This window comes from Kogia breviceps, chromosome 4 (genome assembly GCF_026419965.1).
Source record: "Kogia breviceps isolate mKogBre1 chromosome 4, mKogBre1 haplotype 1, whole genome shotgun sequence".
NCBI lineage: Eukaryota > Metazoa > Chordata > Mammalia > Artiodactyla > Physeteridae > Kogia > Kogia breviceps.
In genome coordinates, this window is record NC_081313.1 from 115,656,655 (window position 1) to 115,672,290 (window position 15,636).

General features: G+C 43.2%; 1 protein-coding gene across 2 annotated transcripts in view; it reads left to right on the top strand.

The window, feature by feature from the left end:
- The window catches only part of KDM3B (lysine demethylase 3B), a 61,404-nt gene that overhangs the window by 27,416 nt on the left and 18,352 nt on the right, over positions 1-15,636 (top strand). For both annotated transcript variants that reach the window (XM_059061228.2, XM_059061230.2), the window contains 4 exons: positions 2,801-4,034; positions 4,928-5,129; positions 8,891-9,105; positions 9,883-10,035. In XM_059061228.2, coding sequence (XP_058917211.1) covers positions 2,801-4,034; positions 4,928-5,129; positions 8,891-9,105; positions 9,883-10,035 — 1,804 coding nt within the window. The remainder of the gene's footprint in view (positions 1-2,800; positions 4,035-4,927; positions 5,130-8,890; positions 9,106-9,882; positions 10,036-15,636) is intronic.

Below are 15,636 nucleotides of genomic sequence, written 5' to 3' on the forward strand. Positions count from 1 at the left end.
CATCTGACTTCTTCCCCTCCCTAGCAAATGCAGTTTGTTAATCTCTAGTGTGCAGGGAGGTGAAGTGCCCAGGTAGAAGAGAAGGCCTGTAAATGCAAATTTCGCACTCTTCATGGTTTGTTCTCTGTTAGTTTACCAGCATTCCCAAGAGAGCTAGGTGGGGATCTTATGTGGATTTCCAGTATGTGTAAGTCATCATATTGCCCAAATTGATTAAAATCAAATCCATGTCAAAGGCAGAGTAGATGTAAATGGGGATTACAAAATAGACCAAATACTACACTCTGCAAGAAGAGATCCACTGAATGCTGTTGTTCTTGGAGTAGCAAAGCTGAATAAATGAAATGTGGATCAAAGGGCGTTTTCCAGACAGGTTTGAGAAATTTCTGTGACTGTATCTGTAACTTTGCAAATGTGTTAGCCTAGGTATTCTCTTGGAATATGATTTCAAAGTACAGAAATGGATGTTTCCATCATGAAATAGGGACACAGCCCCCCAGGAAACTTCTTGCCCTAAAAAGTGTGTTGAAATCAGTTTGTCATCACTTTCTTATAAGAAGAGGATTTGAAATTTAATCATTTGAAGAAAATGAAAGACCATCCAAATTATTTTTCATTCATGTGTGTATTTATTTTTAAAGAGTAACTTTAGGGCTTCCCTGGTGGCACAGTGGTTGAGAATCTGCCTGCCAATGCAAGGGACACGGGTTTGAGCCGTGGTCTGGGAAGATCCCACATGCCACGGAGCAACTGGGCCCGTGAACCACAACTACTGAGCCTGCGCATCTGGAGCCTGTGCTCCGCAACAAGAGAGGCCGAGATAGTGAGAGGCCCACGCGCCGCGATGAAGAGTGGCCCCTGCTCACTGCAACTGGAGAAAGCCCTCACACAGAAATGAAGACCCAACACAGCCAAAAATAAATAAATAAATTTATTTATGTTTTTAAAAAGAGTAACTTTAGTAGTGAAACCTGAGATCCTTATGCATATTTCTTGCAGTCATGCAGGTGTCAAGGCTCCTTGCCAAATTCTGGCAGTGAAACAACAGCATAACATCCGTGCTGTGTCTGTCTATTCTCTTCTTTTTATTTGGAGGAGTTTTAAGTCTGGTTGCTGGTTAGTGGGAAGGAAAAGAAGAATGAACTAAGTTTTTGACTGTTAAATGCACTGAAGCAGTCTCTGTAGCAGATGTCAGCTGGAGGCAAGCCACAGGTGGTCTGCCTGGTTCTCATGCCTCCTTGCCACCCCAAAGAAAGTCCTAATGTAGACTCCTCTTGCAAAGAAAACCTTAAATAAATTGAAACTCCCCCCGCCTTTTTTATAAATTTATTTATTTTATTTTATTTTTGGCTGCGTTGGGTCTTCATTGCTGCTCGCGGGCTTTCTTCAGTTGTGGTGAGCAGGGGCTACTCTTGGTTGCGGTGCATGGGCTCTAGGTATTCAGGCTCAGTAGTTGTGGCTCACAGGCTGCAGAGCACAGGCTCAGTAGTTGTGGCGCACGGGCTTAGTTGCTCTGCGGCATGTGGGATCTTCCCGGACCAGGGCTTAAACCCATGTCCCCTGCATTGGCAGGCGGATTCTTAAACTGTGCCACCAGGGAAGCCCCCCCTCCCTTTTTTAACAATACCCTTTCATTTATCTGGCATAAATTTTTTAAAATTATGGTAAAGTAACACATAACATAAAATTTACCACTCACACCATTTGAAGTATACAGTACTGTGGCATTATACATTCACAGTGTTATGCAACCATCACCACTATCTAGTTAAAGAAATTTTCTTCTCCCCCAAAAGAAACTCCATATCCATTAAGCAGTCACGGAATAATTTTTATTTCCAAGTATTACATAAGTGCTCGTACCTACCTATGGATATTTCTCTGTATTAAGCACATATATGGGTGTGTAATATACCATATGAAAGTGATTCTAACCCTTCTTTATGTATACATCCTTCTTTATTCAAATGCAGAATTTAGCATTTTTAAGGTATTAAAAAAAGTGTTTTTTCATTCTCCAATTTGTTATGCTGAATGCTTTTATTTCGTGGGTGTATCAGTGTCTACAGTTTTCCACTTTGGAGACGTGTTAGGTTCTAATGATAACAGAAGGTTTCAGTAACTGGTGTGCCTTCCTTAATTTAGCACCTTTAGGTCTAACTTTAATTGAAACAGATAATTCAACTTTTAGGTTGACTTGGACCCATAAATAAATGGCCCAAATTCCAAAAGGGTCCGTCTTGGTAAGTTTCAGACTAATAAAGAAAATACTTTTCCTTAATGTACAGTGGGCTTGTCATAGGGCTGAAGTTGCTTTTGTAAGGTGGGCAGTTTTCAATGGCTTAAATAAACCGAAACTTTAACCATAGCCCCTAAGGTCTTTGAGATAGATTAATATTACAGGGTCACTAGTAATATTTCACTATATTTTAGAGTAAAAACTGATGTCCATTGGGGAGCCCTTTTCTTCAGTTCCTGGCGGAGTCTTCATTTCTAAATAGATACTTAGAAGCCTACACAGCCTCCAAGTGCTCTGACAACCAGTTGGCTAACAACCAAGGGAATAGCAGGATATCATTCATCCTGCCATCTCTAGCTTACCTTGCTAAAGGTCCCCTCTGTGCTGTCTGTGGCAGTTTTCTTCCCTGGTGAAATACAGGTATAAGAACAGTTTTCCTGGAATTGTAGGAGAAAAAAGTTGATTGACCCACAGGAAATGTTGGCCTAGGTCCAAGAAGGTATCGTAAGGTTGTCAAGAGAAGCCAGCGTCACTAACTCAGGCTATCTTCTCTCTTTTCAGAATTCAAGAAATTCTGTTCTGGCCTCTTCTGGATTTGGAGCATCTCTCCCGAGTTCATCACAAGCTTTGACTTTTGGAAGTGGAAGGAGCCAGTCCAATGGGGTTCTAGCCACAGAGAACAAACCTTTGGGCTTTTCTTTTGGCTGTAGCTCTGCACCAGAGTCTCAGAAAGACTCTGATCTCTCCAAAAACTTGTTTTTTCAGTGCATGTCCCAAACTTTACCCACCAGTAACTACTTCACTACCGTTTCAGAGAGTTTGGCTGATGATTCCTCCAGTCGAGACTCATTCAAACAAAGCCTTGAGAGCCTATGTAAAGGAAGATCCGCTCTTGGAGCAGACACTAAATCAGGCTCTAAGGCTGGAAGCTCTGTGGATCGGAAAGTGCCTGCAGAGTCCATGCCCACCCTCACGCCAGCCTTCCCACGGAGCCTCCTAAATGCCCGCACCCCAGACAGTCATGAAAATCTATTTTTACAGCCCCCTAAACTGTCCCGAGAAGAGCCTCCTAACCCTTTCTTGGCATTTGTGGAGAAAGTTGAACATAGCCCTTTCAGCAGCTTTGCATCTCAGGCATCAGGTAGCTCTTCCTCTGCTACCGTCACCTCCAAGGCAGCACCCAGCTGGCCCGAGTCTCACTCCTCTACAGATTCAGCATCTTTAGCAAAGAAGAAAACCCTCTTCATCACAACTGACTCCTCCAAACTGGTGTCTGGTGTTCTGGGCTCAGCTCTTACCACTGGGGGGCCAAGCCTCTCTGCCATGGGGAATGGCCGGTCCAGTTCACCCACCAGCAGCCTCACCCAGCCCATTGAGATGCCTACTCTCTCCTCTAGCCCCACAGAGGAGAGACCAACTGTGGGGCCTGGGCAGCAGGACAATCCTCTCCTTAAAACCTTTAGTAACGTCTTTGGCAGGCACTCAGGCAGCTTTCTGTCCTCCCCAGCAGATTTTTCACAGGAGAACAAAGCTCCTTTTGAAGCTGTGAAAAGGTTCTCACTGGATGAGCGAAGCTTGGCTTGCAGACAAGACTCGGACTCCAGTACCAATAGCGACCTGTCAGATTTGAGCGACTCTGAGGAGCAGCTGCAAGCCAAGACTGGCCTGAAGGGGATTCCGGAGCACCTGATGGGGAAGCTGGGCCCCAACGGGGAGCGCAGTGCTGAGCTGTTGCTGGGAAAAGGCAAAGGGAAGCAGGCCCCCAAGGGCCGGCCTCGGACTGCCCCCTTGAAAGGTGATCCTGCTGGGCTTATACGTGGGCTTGGCTCTGGCACTAGCTTTAAATGCTTGTTGTGCTCTTGGGCAGCAGAGGCCCTCTCTTTGATGGAAAGTTCTATAATCTCATAGAATTACATAGTCAAAAGGGTGCAGTAGGGGCCCCCCATCAGACCTTCTGGTTAAGGGCAGGATTGATCTGTACCAGTACTGTAAGAGGGGTATCTGTCCTGTGTAATGATAATCCCAAAAAGTCTTGATAGTCTGTTATTTTCGGTTCAGGAACTCTTCTTGTGTATTTCTCTTGCCTTTGGCCCTTCCTCTTTTATTTACTTAGGCGAGTTACTCAGTACTAGTCTTCATTCTCTCGTGGCAGCGTTTAGTAGAGTTGATGAAGCAAAGAGAACCACTCCTCAGTTTGCTCCTCTCTGTCACATATATATGGTTTTAACACCTCTTCCAAAAGCCGTTAACTCCTGTGGAGTGAGGTTATGGTCCAAAATTGTATAAAGGCAAGTGTCTAAGAGAAAGTCTGATGGTAAAAATCACCATTCTCGTTAGGATTTGGTATCCCATGGGAGCCCCAGGAGTTCTTGATTAGTAGAACAGTCATATCCTGAGGGGCTAGTGGCAAGAGGCTTCTGCCGTCTTGAGTTTTCCTCACTCATGCTCAGAGTTGTTTTGTTGTCATGGGGTACTTCCCACAAATTTCCCATGGTCTTTAGCTCCTAGTTGAAGCCTTTGTTCCCTGTGCTCCTTTTCTGTCAAGGATGGACCTGATGGGCTCATGCCCATTCAGTGCAAGGACGAGTGACTCAGGTCAGGACAAGTGACTGTCCCCAGGAGGATTATGTTATTGAGTCTCATTTAAACCTTTCATGACCCACCATTTCTCCCCCTCCCGTGCCACAGTTGGCCAGTCAGTGCTGAAAGATGTGAGCAAAGTGAAGAAGCTGAAGCAGTCCGGAGAGCCCTTCCTGCAGGATGGGTCGTGCATCAATGTAGCCCCTCATCTGCACAAATGTCGTGAGTGCCGCCTGGAGCGGTATCGGAAGTTTAAGGAACAAGAGCAAGATGATTCCACTGTGGCTTGCCGCTTCTTTCACTTCCGGAGGTACCCAGACTCCTCTCTTCACCTCCTTCCCTGTTATGTTAGTGACACTTAATTTCCACTCTTTCTCTGAATCGGTAAACATATCTCATCATCTTTTTATTGTTTTCCTAAATTACATTGCTCTCAGAGTCTGTGCTAAGGTTCTGCCATTCCATTAGGGGCCACTTAGTTGTTTGGATTGTGAAATGATATGTGACTTTGTCCTTAGAGAATTGAAATTGAACAATCTTACCTGTTGCCCCCTGACCTGTGTTGAGTTATTCCTAACTTGGGTTCCATTTGAAACTAGTGGTGTGAGCAGAAGGATGCCATCTTGTGTCATAGATCTGCCTGACCACTTACTCCTCTTCAGTGCTAGAGTAACTTGAGTCTGCTAGGGAGAAGGGGAAGTAAGATTAGGAGATAATGTGAAATAGAGATAACTGTTGAAAATCCTAGGAATATCCCTTGCTTTTACCAAACAACAGCTATTTAGTCACTTTTCTTCTGCTTGATAAACTTAGAAGAGGAATTTCTTCTAAGCAATCATTCAAGTGTCCTTAGTTTTTTAAATAAAGAAATCCAGGTGGGCTTCCCTGGTGGCGCAGTGATTGAGAGTCCGCCTGCCAATGCAGGGGACACGGGTTCGTGCCCCGGTCCGGGAAGATCCCACATGCCGCGGAGCAGCTAGGCCCGTGAGTCATGGCCGCTGAGCCTGCGCGTCCGGCGCCTGTGCTCCACAATGGAAGAGCCCACAACAGTGAGAGGCCCACGTACCGCAAAAAAAAAAAAAAAAAGAAATCCAGGTGGTTTATCTATGTGGCATGGATTCACTTATTCAGCAAATATTTATTGAGCACTTAATGTGTGCCAGCCATTGTTGTGGGCATTGAGGATTAAACAGTACATAAAAGCATCAAATTCCTGCCCTCAGGAGGCTTGTTGGGGATGCAGAGAGTAAATAAGAAAAAAAAGGTTAAATATATACTATGTCAGTCTGTAATAACTGTGAGGAAGAAAAAGGAAGGAAAGAGGATTGAAGTGTGGGGAGGCTAGAGAGGCTACAGTTTATTTTTATTTATTTATTTATTTTTATATCTTTATTGGAGGAGGCTACAGTTAAATAGGATGGCGTGATGGGGGAATTCCCTGGCGGTCCAGTGGTTAGGACTCCACGCTTCCACTGCAGGGAGCACAGGTTCAATCCCTGGTTGGGGAACTAAGATCCCACATGCCACATGGCAAGGCCAAAAAATAAAAAGGATGACTTGAGAAAGTGAGTTTTGAGTAAGGACCTGAAGGAGGTGAGAGGAGTGAGCCACGTGTTTTTCTGGGAGACAAGTATTCGAGATAGAGGGCACAGCAACAGCAACTGTCTTGAGGCTGGAATATTTCTAGTGTGTTCATGGAGCTAGGGTGGGTAAAAGAGCGTAAGCAAGGGGGGTAAAAGAGTGAAGTCAAAGAGTTAATGATAGGTCCAGATTGTAAAGGGCTACTCTTAAAGGCCCTGGCTTTTATGCTGAAGAAGCAGTTGTTGGAGATTTTGAGCTGATGAGTAACACTGATGAATGTCTTAAAGGATCACTGTGACTACCTTCTTGAGAGTAGACTATATTGACGCAAAAGCAGGGAGAAATTAGAATATTGGAATTATCCAGGTGAGAAATGACGGTGGTTTAGTGTAGGGAGGTATTAATAGAGGTGATGAGAAGTGGTTAAATTAAGGATATATTTTGAAGGTAGAGCCACATGCTTTTCTGATGGATTGCATGTGGGATATGAAAGAAAGGAGTCAAAGATGATTTTACAGCTTCTGGCCTGAAACCTGGAAGAATGGAATTGCCATTTACTGGTAAGGTGATTTCTTAGGGAAAAGTGGGTTTGAGGGGGAAAATGGGGAGTTTTAATTAGTTAATTTATTAATTTATTTTTTATTTTTATTTATTTATTTTGGGTTGTGTTGGGTCTTTGTTGCGGTGTGCGGGCTTCTCATTGTGGTGGCTTCTTTTGTTGTGGAGCATGGGCTCTAGGTGCACAGGCTTCAGTAGGTGCAGCACGCAGCTTCAGTAGTTGTGGTGCGTGGGCTCAGTGGTTGTGGCTCATGGGCTTAGTTGCTCCACAGCATGTGAGGTCTGCCTGGACCAGGGATCGAACCTATGTCCCCTGCATTGGCAGGAGGATTCTTAGCCACTGTGCCACCAAGGAAGTGCGGGAGTTTTAATTTAGGTATGTTAAATTAGAGATTCCTATTCGATTTCCAAGTAGAGATGTTGAAAGGGCAGCTGGGGAATTCCCTGGTGGTCCCATGGTTAGGACTCTGCCTTCTCATTACCAAGGGCCTGGGTTCAATCCCTGGTCAGGGAAATAAGATCCCACAAGCTGCATGGTGCACCCCCCCCCCAAAAAAAAAGAAGAAAGAAAAGAAAGAAAGAGCAGCTGGATATACAACTCTGGAGTTGAGGGAAGAAGTCCAAGCTGGAGATAAAAATGTGGATGTCACTGGGTATTTAAAGCTATGAGTCTAACTGAGATCACTTAAGGAGTCAAAGTCTAGGCAGAGAAGAGAAGTAGTCCAAGGACTGAGTTCTGAAGCTCTCCAGCATTTAGAGATGGGAAAGATGAGGAGGAACTAGTAAAGGAGGCTGAGAAAGAACAGCCAGTGAGGTATCCTGGAAGACAACTGAAGAAAGTGTTCCTGGGAAGGAATTATGAACTCTGGCAAATGTTGGTGATTGGGTGGGGTCAGTTAAGGACTGAAAATGACCATTGGATTTAACAAGGGGGAATGACCTTGTCAAAAACAGTTTGGGGACTTCCCTGGCAGTCCAGTGGTTAAGACTCCACACTTGTACTGCAGGGGGCACCGGTTCGATCCCTGATTAGGGAACTAAGATCCCACATGCCGCATGGCATGGCAAAAAAAAAACAAACCAATTTTGGTAGATTGGTGGGAGAAAGCCTGAATGACGTGGATTAAGAGAAAATAAAAGGTATAGACAACTTTTTTAAGAAACTGCTCTTACAAACTGATAAATGGAGGAGGTGGGTGTGGGATCAAGGGGATTTTTGAGATAGCATGTTCAAATACTGACAAGAGTGATTCAGTAGAGAGGAAAATAGATGATGTAGAAGAGAGAATTAGTGGAGGGATGCCTATGCAAGAGGATAGGATGTAGAACGTAGGTGGAGAGGTTGGTCTTCACTGGTACCTAGTTCATCCATAGTAGCAGAGGATGAAATGGAGTACATGGGGCCAGTGACAGCCATGTGTGGTAGTGTGGTGGTGGAAGCTTGTGGGAATTCTCTTCTGGCTCCTCACAGAATTTTTTCAGTGAAATACTTAGCAGGGTCCTTGTGGGGAAAGTAATACCGGAGGTTTGTAAAGAAAGGAGAAGATATTAAACAGGCATCTAGGAGAGGGAGCACACTAGGAAACTGTATTGTGGCTACTAGGCAATATTAAGGGTTCACATGAGTAGACATGAATTTCAAGTGTGACAGTGAGCATAGCTCTGTATTTTTCTCTGGTCACATTCAGTGGTGTGGGTGCTGGTGTGGAACAGGTGGTTGGAGAAACTGGTGGACATTTCTGGGGACCTACTAGGTGTTAACAAGCCTTCCTATTAGTGCATACTGTGTTGGTCTAATACAGTGAAATTTCTTAGTCTGATTCCTGTTATGTCTCATTTAATTTCTCTTAGGTCCTAGGATTTTAAGTATGTGTTGGTTTGCATGGTTGCTGCTATTTACTATGTATTTGACTGTGTACCTTCCTGTCTCAGGTTGATCTTCACTCGAAAGGGGGTACTCCGAGTGGAGGGGTTTCTGAGTCCCCAGCAAAGTGACCCTGATGCCATGAACCTGTGGATTCCCTCTTCCTCCCTAGCAGAAGGAATAGACCTAGAAACCTCAAAATACATTCTTGCCAACGTTGGAGACCAGTTCTGCCAGCTTGTGATGTCTGAGAAGGAGGCCATGATGATGGTGGAGCCACACCGTAAGGCACCTTCTTGCTTGTCTTCCAGTCAGTTCTAGTTGGAAACTCATTTTCTTTTGCTTAAAGGGAGGTGTGGAAGGAGTGGCAGGTGGCATTTTCTATGGATGAATTAAGACCGATAAAACTTCTCTTTGTAGTAAACTAAATAGCTGAAGCCACACCTGTATCCAGCAGTCCTCATTCTTTTAGTCTTTGGCCGTTAACAAACTAAAAATTCCTTCCCTGTTTGTCTTTCATTGTTGTAGCACAGTTGCCATAATTTGCATTTTTATCCCTGTTTGGGTTTGATTCACGCTGAATATTTTTAGTTTGCTTTGAACTAATTTGTGTTAGTAAGTGATACTTGATGGTTTGTGAATAGATGAATTGCTACTGGTTGTTGTGTTTCATACCTAGAAACCCACATTATTCAGACATTTATGATATTTCCATGTCTATGAGATACTGTACCCTATTTCTAGACCAAGGAATATTGTACTATGAAATTATGCCCTACACTTTAAGAGAAGGATCCTCTTGTTTCAAAATTCCCCAAATTGAAAATTTTATATTATCCTAAATGAAAACATGTGGCATTCATTCTCATTGACACTTGTTCAGAAATATTAGAAATTCCATGTGTTTTGTTTCTCTTACAATTATAGAAATACAGACTTCATGAACCTTTGAGTTTAATTGCTAGACAAAACACTTGAGTAGAAATCAGTGGGTCTGGGATCTTTTGCTGTTGCTCAGGATGGTCAGTGCCAACAGTATTCCTCTTCCTTTTTCCACCAGAGAAAGTGGCATGGAAGCGAGCAGTGCGTGGTGTACGGGAGATGTGTGATGTATGTGAAACAACTCTCTTCAACATCCACTGGGTTTGTCGCAAATGCGGATTTGGGGTCTGCCTTGACTGTTACAGGCTCAGGAAAAGCCGACCACGCAGTGGTGAGCAAATATTGTCCTGTGTAGTTCTAAAGGTTAAATGTCAGTGGAGGTGTGGTCTTGGAAATTGAAGCGGAAATGGGTTTGCGCCTCCTCTTTAGCTGTTTAGCTTCATTTATGTTTTGTCATATTGTGAGGTCTTAAAATTGCCAATACTCCAGCCTAACTGGGAAGGTTAAAACAAGCCAAGAAGAGTAAATCTTCATCTTCCCTGGTTTTGTTTTTTTTAATAACATCTTTTTTTGAGATATAATTCATATGCTGTAAAATTCACCCTTTTAAAGTGTACAGTTCAAAGGTTTTTAGTATATTCTCAAGGTTATATAGTCATCACCATAGGATAGTATATTCTCAAGGTTATATAGTAATTTCATTTTCACTGCTTCCAAAAGAAACTTCACACCCATTAGCAGTCACTCCCCATTCCTACCCCTCCTTAGGCCTTGGTAACCACTAATCTACTTACTGTCTATATAGATTTGCCTATTCTGTACATGTCATATAAATGGAATCATACAATATTTGGCCTTCTGTGACTGGCCTCTTTCACTTAGCATACTGTTTCAAAGTTGCATCCATGTTATAGCACCTAATTCATTCCTTTGTATTACCAGGTAATACTCCATTGTATGATATACTGCATTTTCTTCATCCATTCATCAGTCAATGGACATTTAGGTTGTTTCTACTTTGGGCTGTTATGAATAATGCCACTAGGAACATTTGTGTACAAGTTTTTGTGTGAACATGTTTTCATTTTTTTTGAGGATATACCTAGTAGTGGAACTGATGGGGCATATGGCAGTTCTATTTTTAACCCTTTCAGAAACTGCCAAACTGTATTCCAAAGTAGCTGCACCATTTTATAATTCCACCAGCAATGTACGAGGATTCCAGTTTTTCCACATCCTTGTCAACACTTGTTATTAAATGTCTTTAATTATAGCCATCATAGTGGCTATGAAGTAGTATATCATTGTGTGTGTGTGTTTTTAATAAATGTATTTATATATTTATTTATTTATTTATTTATGGCTGCATTGGGTCTTCATTGCTTCACACGGCCTTTCTCTTGTTGCGGCGAGTGGGGGCTACTCTTTGTTGTGGTGCGCGGGCTTCTCATTGTGGTTGCTTCTCTTGTTGCGGAGCATGGGCTCTAGGTGTGCAGGCTTCAGTAGTTGTGGAGCAAGGGCTTCAGTAGTTATGGCTCGCGGGCTCTGGAGCACAGGCTCAGTAATTGCAGCGCACAGGCTTAGTTGCTCCATGGCATGTGGGATCTTCCCGGACCAGGGCTCGAACCCATGTCCCCTGCATTGGCAGGCGGATTCTTAACCACTGCACCACCAGGGAAGTCCCTCATTGTGTGGTTTTGACTTGCATTTCCCAGATGACTACTGATGTTGAGCATCTTTTCATATGCTTATTGGCCCTATGTTTATCTTCTTTGGAAAAATGTCTGTTCAAATCCTTTGCTTCACTTTGTTTTTGCTTTACCTTATTGCCCACCCAGAATCCTCCTTGGCCCTTGACTTCCTCATTCTTCCCTCTTGTAAGATACAGTGTAAACATTGTAACAGTGGTTTTAGAGCTTAGGCTACTGGGATCTGAATCCTACTTGCACACGTTATTATACCAACTGTGGTATCTTGGGCTAGCTACTTAACCCCTCAGAACCTCAGTTTCCTTGTCTATAAAACAAAGATAATATGAGTATGTCCCTCACAGCATTGTTTTGAGGATTAAATGAGATGACGTATGTAAAGTGGTTAACACAGGGCCTGACATCTACTAGGTTCTACATGTTAATGGAGCTAAGATCTTCCATTTTTGCCCATGAAAGATAAACTTCTGCACAAATTGCCCTCCTGCCATAAACAACAAGAAAACCAGACAAAATATATGAAACCACAATTTCAGATATTAGACAATAGGCAGTTTGAGTCTGTGTTCCCTAAGAAAAGGGGAGAAACAAAGTGAATCTTACAGTTGCCCCAGTTTACTGTTTGGAGGCAGTTTCCATCCTGTACCACAGGGAAAGGCAACTAAAATAGAGTTTGGCAATCTCATGAGTTGAGACAGAGAGCAGAATCTGCGAAGAGTAAGGTAGTGTGCTAAAGAGGTTACAGCTACACAGAGAGAACACCAGAGATCTGCGGAGAAATCGTCTAAATTTGTTTTGTCTTATAGTGATCTGCACATGCATAAGATGAAACTTTCCTCAAGGCAATCAGCTGAGTAGTATACAGAACTGACAGTGTGTATTCCCACCAGCCAGAATGGAGAGACACTGGATAGAGTTCAAAAGAGTCACACCCTTAGTAGTAAGACTAATGTTGTCCCAGAATACAGGCTGCTCTGGAGCTGCCATAATGAAGTGTAAAGCAAGCCTTGGAAGGATCAAATTCATCTACAAGTTACTTAGTTATATGCCACACTAAAACCAAACATTCTTTAAAGGATTACAACAAAATCCAGTACTCTGAACATAAAACTCACAAAGCTTTGCATTCAGTGAAGAATGATCAGGTATACAGAAAAGCAGAATAATATGACCAATAATCTGGAAAAAAGAAAAAGAAAACTATCTGTAGAACAAATCCAGAAATGACAGTAGTGATGGAATTATTGTACAAGGACCTAAAACAGCTATTATAAAACTTTTAAATATGTTGGGACATAAAGGAAAACAATGAGAAAAACAGAAGACATGTAAAAGACCTAAATGAAACTTCTGGAGATGAAAAATATCTCCCCCCCAAAATTACACTAGGTGGCAGATTAGATACTGTAGAAGAAACAGTGAGCTTGAAGACAGCAATAGAAACTATAAAAACTAAGCACAGGGCTTCGCTGGTGGCACAGTGGTTGAGAGTCCGCCTGCCGTTGCAGGGGACATGGGTTCGTGCCTTGGTCCAGGAAGATCCCACATGCCACGGAGCAGCTGGGCCCGTGAGCCATGGCCGCTGGGCCTGCGCCTCCGGAGCCTGTGCCCCTTAACGGGAGAGGCCACAGCAGTGAGAGGCCCGCGTACCGCCAAAAAAAAAACACTAAGCACAGAGAGAAGAAAGAAATTTATAAGTTGAAGAGTGTCTTGTTTAACTACAGGATATATTGAGCAGTCTTCAAAACTTATAAATGGAGTTCCAGAAAGAGAAAAGGCAGGAGGGCAGAGACAGAAAAAATATTTGAACAAATAAAGACAAAAATTTTCCAAATTTGATGAAAAAGCTATAACACCACAAATCCAACAATAATCCTCCCTCAAACAGAAAATACGTTAAGAAAACCAAACCAGGGCTTCCCTGGTGGCGCAGTGGTTAAGAATCGCCTGGTAATGCAGGGGAAATGGGTTTGAGCCCTGGTCCGGGAAGATCCCACATGCCACAGAGCAACTAAGCCCATGCACCACAACTACTGAGCCTGTGCTCTAGAGCCCACGAGCCACAACTACTGAGCCCGCATGCCACAACTACTGAAGCCCGCACGCCTAGAGCCCGTGCTCCACAACAAGAGAAGCCACCACAATGAGAAGCCACCATGATGAGAAGCCCGCACGCCACAACGAAGAGTAGCCCCCATTTGCCACAACTAGAGAAAGCCCCACGCAGCAACAAGGACCCAACGCAGCCAAAAATAAATAGACAGACAGACAGATAGATAGATAGATAAATTTCTTCAAAAAAAAAAAAAAAAAGAAAAGAAAACCACACCAGGGGCTTCCCTGGTGGTGCAGTGGTTAAGAATCCGCCTGCCAATGCAGAGAACACGGGTTTGAGCCCTGGTCCAGGAAGATCCCACATGCCATGGAGCAACTATGCCCGCGCGCCACAGCTTTCAAGCCTGTGCTCTAGAGCCCGCGAGCTACAACTACTAAGCCCATGTGCATGTGCCACAACTACTGAAGCCCGTGCACCTAGAGCCCGTGCTCTGCAACAAGCAAAGCCACCGTAATGAGAAGCCTGCACACCGCAATGAAGAGTAGCCCCCGCTCACCACAACTAGAGAAAGCCTGTGCATGGTAACAAAGACCCAACGCAGACAAAAATAAATAAATTAAAAGAAAACCGCACCAAAGCACATCATAATCACTTACCGAAAAACAATGATAAAGAGAAAAGCTGAAAAGCACCAGATTAAAAAAGGCCCATTATGTAACAAAGATAAGAATGATAGCTAACTTGTCAGAAATCTGTACGTCAGAGACAATGGAATGGTATTTTAAGGTGCTGAAAACAAGCCTATTAACCTAGAATTCATACCAGTGAAAATGTCTTTCAAGAGTGAAATAGTTTTTCAGACATGGAAAAAGTGATAGAATTCATCTCCAGCAGATCCATGCTACAAAGTTAGAGGTAGTTACTCAGGCAGAAGAAAATGATACAATGTGGAAACTTGGATTTACACAAAGGAGTGAAGAATATCCTACGTGGTAAATATTCAGGTACATATAAAAGACTTTTTCGTATTCTTAATCTTTTAAAAAGATAATTGTTTAAAGCAAAAGTAGTAACAGTGTATTGTGAGGTATATAATTTAAGTAAAACTAAAATATGTATGGGGGCTTCCCTGGTGGCGCAGTGGTTGAGAATCTGCCTGCTAATGCAGGGGACACGGGTTCGAGCCCTGGTCTGGGAGGATCCCACATGCCACGGAGCGTCTGGGCCCGTGAGCCACAAGTACTGAGCCTGCGTGTCTGGAGCCTGTGCTCTGCAACAAGAGAGGCCACGATAGTGAGAGGCCCACGCACTGCGATGAAGAGTGGCCCCCGCTTGCCACAACTAGAGAAAGCCCTCGCACAGAAACGAAGACCCAACACAGCAAAAATAAATTAATTAATTAATAAACTCCTACCCCCAACATCTAAAAAAAAAAAACCTAAAATATGTAATAACAGCACAAAGGAAAGGAGGGGGAAAATGGAAGTATTATTTTGTAAGGGTCTTAACACTGTGAAGTGTTACAGCATTTGAAGATAGACTGTGATAAGTTAAACATACTACAAACTCTAAAACAAACCAAAAAAATTAAGAGATATAGCCACTAAGCCAAAAATGGAAACAAAATTATATTATAAAAAATAATTCAAAAGGAGGAAAAATGAAACCAAAAATGGTACAAATAAACCAATATACAGTATATCTTATATTCAGATTTCTTGGAGTGGATAGCACAATTACCAAAAAAAAGCTTAAGAAGGTGTTTTGGGGGCATGATAAAGAAAAGTTGAAACACTGAACTAGGTATAGATAAGGACATCTTATATAATGTGAAAGACTGCATTTTTCCCCCTAAGATCAGGTACAAAGCAAGGATGTCCACTCTTCACAACTTCTATTCAACATTGAACTGGAGTTACTAGTCAGCATGAAGAAATAAAAGACAAGGAAAAGTATAATAATAATTATTTATTTATTTATTTTTTTGCGGTAAGCGGGCCTCTCACTGTTGTGGCCTCTCCCGTTGCAGAGCACAGGCTCCGGATGCGCAGGCTCAGCGGCCATGGCTCACGGGCCTAGCCGCTCCGCGGCATGTGGGATCTTCCCGGACCCGGGCACGAACCCGTATCCCCTGCATCAGCAGGCGGACTCTCAACCACTGCGCCAC